General features: G+C 35.3%; 2 protein-coding genes across 2 annotated transcripts; both read right to left on the bottom strand.

The window, feature by feature from the left end:
* Positions 1 to 3308: 3308 nt before the first annotated feature.
* A1O5_11572 (uncharacterized protein) lies at positions 3309 to 3564 on the bottom strand (the record flags this gene model as incomplete). Its single annotated transcript, XM_007752144.1, has 2 exons — positions 3309 to 3333; positions 3400 to 3564. Coding segments are annotated over 2 exons (188 nt in total), but the record flags the coding sequence as incomplete, so codon positions are not given.
* Positions 3565 to 3821: 257 nt separating this feature from the next.
* On the bottom strand, positions 3822 to 4676 carry A1O5_11571 (uncharacterized protein; the record flags this gene model as incomplete). Its single annotated transcript, XM_007752143.1, has 1 exon — positions 3822 to 4676. The coding sequence occupies one exon, from the start codon at positions 4674 to 4676 to the stop codon at positions 3822 to 3824; it is 855 nt and encodes a 284-aa protein (XP_007750333.1).
* Positions 4677 to 5114: the final 438 nt, after the last annotated feature.

Raw genomic sequence — 5114 nt, 5'->3', positions numbered from 1 at the left:
AAATCAACATTTTAAGGGTCTTAACTATGGACACTTATTGTCTATATAAAGACCTTTACTCTCCCTAGGTAAATAGTTATCTTCAAGTTCTTTAATAGTCACTTACCTACCTATAAGGTTTACGATCTATATGAGCCTTACTATCTATACATTAGATAGTTCTCTAAGTCCTTTGAACACTTATTAATATAATTAAAGAATAATATAAGTAAGTAAATATAAAGATAAATAAATTTAAGTTCTACGTCTACGTATAAATAACTAAAGAATTAAATAAGAAGACTTAATATACTTAGCTATAGATAAATAATAAAGTAGTAAAAACTAATATTCGGGAACTTTATATAGAAAAGAACGATGCCCGTACTCTCTTTATACGAGTCGAAAAGTCTCTTATTAAGCTTTATTAATATATCTTTATTATCGCCGCGTCATTATATAAGATAAATATAGTTAATACCGAAATTTATAAACTTCTATATAGTCGATATACTCGAGATAAATTTCATTAGAAACTAAGTATCTCGAACTTAATAATAACGAATACGCGGGAACTTATCTTTAGGCGCTCTAAATAAGATCGTCTTATAACGTCTATAATTATAATAATATTAGATATATTAATTTAACTCGACGTAAGAGATCTAGTAAAGATATCTTCTCTTTAAATACTCTGCGCGTACCTTAAGAAACGTAAGAAACTTTTAAACGATATTACTCTAAGGTCGCTAAATTAATCTAAAAATTAGTAGTAAATAGAGTTACGTATAAAGAATGACTTCTAAAGATCGTATACGTCGTTCGAATTATACGAACTAATTACTCGGTGACTAAAAGAGAAGAAATAATATACGATAGAATAAATAGTGTTATTATTAGTAATTATAATCTAACGTACGAGAGATACTAAGTAGCTTAATGAAAAGATTCTTCTTTCACTTTTACGTATATATTATCGTCTTTATACGGTTTAAATAAGTAAAATAAATATAAACTACGTTAGAATAATACTTTATAAAAGTTTTAATAATAAACTATAAGTAGCTAAGAATAAAAGTGAAATAACGAGTAGTGAGCCGATATTTAGTAGTTTATTCTTAATTTTATAGAAATATACGACTTTACCGAGACTTATAAGAGTCTACGTTAATAATAAGTATCTAAAGATCGTAGATAACTCTAAAAAATTTAACTTCGAAGTGAAATATATAAAGAAATAAAAAGTCTTCACTAAAAATATCGACGACGCGGCTAAAAGTATATATTATCGATATATAATACTTCTAATAAATAGCGCTCCGAAATTCTTAATTTTATAGTCTATTTTTATTGAGTAGCTCTAGAAGATAGACTTTCTTAGAAGACTCTCGAAGAATATTATTTTCGCGAAGAATAACGAAACTACTCTCGTTATATTTAAGATATATTCGGGTTAAAGAAATAACTATAGTTAGAGACTAACTAAGTATAGTATATTAAGAACGTAATAACTTAGGCTTTATTATTTAAGATTATTACGGCCTTCGTATACGGTTCTATAGATAAAGCTCTACGTCACTAGATATTAGTTAACTTCTAGAATAGAGATGAAGTTAATATTCTTATTAGTGTATTAGAAGTATTAGGTACGGATCTAATATTAATAAGAGCTTAATTCGTTATCTTAATAAAATAGTAAGGCGACCCCGAACTATACGAGTAAATAATTGATTAAATATTACGTAGAGATAACTTTAACTAAAATAATCTTAATATCTTTAAATTATACTACGATAACTTCTCGTTTAAAGTGACCTTATACTAAAGAAGATTTAATTAAGAGAAATTCGCTAATTAAATTAATTTATAGATATTAAATAAAATCGTAGATATAGTGACTATCGATATCTCGAACGACGATTCGAAGAAAGACGATAATAATAAATTAAGTAAAGCGAATAATAAGATAAATATTAGTAATAATAAATCTATTATATTATCGAATAATAAGAATAATAAGCGTAGTTAAATTAAGAGAATAAAACTACTATAATCTAAGAAATACTAAGGCTACTATAAATAATTAATATTAAATATAGATAATTAAGTAGTAAATAATATATATAATTAAATATAAATATACTAAATATAAATAAATATAATAGTACTCTATATATATACTAAAATATAATATATTTAATATAACTAAATATAACTAAGTATAGATTTAATTATAAGCTTCGAATAAATATACTAAGATATAGTGTAATAAAGTACTTTAGAGTTCGGCGTATATATATAATAACGTATAGAGACCTATCTAGTAGATCGGAAATCGAGAACGCGTTTTTAATTAACGCTAATAAAGTAATATTATAACTAACACTACTCTTAGAGAGGCAGCGGCTAGAGTAGGGAGCGCCTAGTACGGCGATAGCGTTAAGAAGTAGAAAAGAACCGACGAAACACTCAGAAATAGATAGACGACATTAAAAACATAGAATATTCTATTAAATCTGTAAAGAATGGCACACAGCTAACACTGTGAATTATTCAGCACTATCCGTTCTTTTATAATTACGAGTATCGATTAAGAATATATTAAGCAATGTGATGCGCACTTATAGTTATAGTAGGGCGGCGTTGATAACTAATAGTAGGCGTGGGCTCTCACAGATGTTAGCTTAGCGTCCCATGAGCGGCGCTGGGCTCGCTGGGCCACCACGGCATTCGGGAATGCTCTGGGCCGCGGGAAAAATTGCCGATGAAGCCTCTTAGCTTTTAATATACCGTCCACTACGTATGTCTTAATGTTAGTCTATATTGCTCTGACCTCTGTGAAAGACTCGCTTACGAAATCTATTTCAAGTTGCATAAGTATTCGAGAGGTAATCAGAATTCGAATATTCTAGTGAATACGATGAAAGCGACGAATGTCACTCATGAAGCTCTCCCTCTCTCCTCCTTTCTCTGGGATTTCATCTAGGGCATCGACAACGAGAAGGATTTCTGAGAAAGAACGAAATTGATTGTGAAGCAATTCCGTTAGTTCTTTGCGAGATGGTCTTGTCCCTGCTTTCGAGTGACGTCTATATAAACTAATGATGTCTTCTAGCACTTGAAGCTTCGAACGCAGTAATTGTTGTAGGAGATTCGCGATAAGATTTGTCCCTGTCGTCGTTTCCTAATTATTATAGTCGCAATACAGATAGTAAACATAGATTTTATCCTCCATTTCATATCTCCGCGTAAGGTGGTCAATGATAATAGAGCTACTTAACCATAGAGTTAGTGCTTGAAATACTTAAATAAGATAGGTTTAGTTCTACGCCAATATAGTTTTCTCTGCGCCAGCTTTATAGTGTTAGTATTTATGAAACACCCCTGGAATTTCAGCCGTCGAAAATCTAGAGCACTCACGAATTCCGAAACACCACAGAAATCTAATTGATCCGTTAAGCCAATTCAGAAAACTAGGATCATCGAAAATCCACGTTAATGTGTCTTTATAACGAAGTGCAAGCGTGTCTTGTTGTGTAATTGCGAAGTTCGTTGGAGAAATCCAGGTGAGGATGGGATTCCATCCTAAACCACCGACATTTGGTGGGCCACGTAGTGGGATGTCATTGTGAACAGACTTTGTGGTCCACATGGAATCGATAAAAGGCGAAACTGCTACGAAGTCTAGAAAATATTAGCAGAAGCCGATCGATCGTGTGTACTTTTAAATGCACTCACTGCTCTTTTCTCGAATAATCTCCTCTGTACGCGGTACAACTGTTAGTAACTCCTTCGCATATACTGCCGCTGTCCCTACAGCGTATACTTACCATCTCTTATTCTTATGAGATCTTATTCTTATGAGAGTCGGCGTAGTCGCAAATTCCCCGCATGACAAGACACGGAAAGCTATTCATTAGGCCCGCTGCCTCCATCTTAAAACATAGCACACCTCCGAGCTCTCCGCTCACTCCGTCTCTCTCGGCGGCGTCTTTCAGGACCCGATTGCCGGAGGTAATTATCCCATAGTGAATCACGGATATATCCTTTCCCCTTGGTTGCCGATTTACCTGCTTCTCTAGTTTGTAATGTTGGTATGTTGAACCCCCTTTATGGTCGTAGGTCGCATGGAATAATACATCAGGCCCTGCGGCCTCGCGTGTAAATTTCGGAAGGCGGTGAAGTATAGAATTGTATTCTAAGAACTTGCCTTCTGCTCGAATGTGGTTCGCGCGTAGGTTTGTAACTGCTTTTAGTAGTATCGCGGGTGGGGAATTGAGAAATCCTATGTGTTGAAATCCGCTGGGGGTCGTCTTGCCGAAATCATATTGTATTACTTCACCATTTCTTTTGTGTGGCTGACTTACTACCACGTCCCCTAGTCGAATATCCACCTCAGCGCTTGGAACACCTCCTCCAATACCGACCATGAGGATAAATCGTATTGACGTAAACGTCGATCTTATTTGCGTCGCGACCGTTGCAGCAGGGTTACTACCGATTAAGCCTATAGGTAGGTAAATAATGACAATATTATACTCTCCGATGCGCCCGAGTGAGTACTGGTTGTCATCGTGCTCATTCTGCTCAAGGTCTTTGTGCTCCTCGTCGAGTATCTCCTGGGTAGCCGCTAACTCAACATCCAAAGCGCAAACCCATCCCACAGTATATTCCTCGCGTTGAAGTTGGCGTGTCATTTATACGAGCTTCTTGTTTATGCTGATTAACGTAGAGTCATAGGTTAACGATGGCTAGAGATTGAATGATGAATATTGTCGTGGATGAACTAATAGATAGTGATGGAGAAGGAAGAACTAGTGGTAAGAGATTTAGGCTATAGCCTGTTATCTGTCAGCCTTACTGTACCAAGTTCAGGGTGAGGTTGGCTTAGGCGGCTAAATTGAGGCAGTACAGTAGGTTGCTGCGATTTGCTACGATTGGCTACTGTATGTTTGGGGCCTTGAGAAGGTTACACGCCCAGGCAGAGGGGGTTGGTCGATGACGTAAGGCACTTGCGCGTGATCGAGACTCGGGGGCGACCCAATGATATGTAAAACCCCCATTCATGCTGGGAGGACGCGTCGCTACATAGATGAAAGGACTTTCTAGGCAGTAGGCTTGGTCGAATTGGCTTC

Source organism: Cladophialophora psammophila (genome assembly GCF_000585535.1).
Source record: "Cladophialophora psammophila CBS 110553 chromosome Unknown aczJe-supercont1.26, whole genome shotgun sequence".
Classification (NCBI taxonomy): domain Eukaryota; kingdom Fungi; phylum Ascomycota; class Eurotiomycetes; order Chaetothyriales; family Herpotrichiellaceae; genus Cladophialophora; species Cladophialophora psammophila.
The sequence above is the reverse complement of the archived record's forward strand: the minus strand, read 5'-3'. Positions and strand labels throughout refer to the sequence as shown.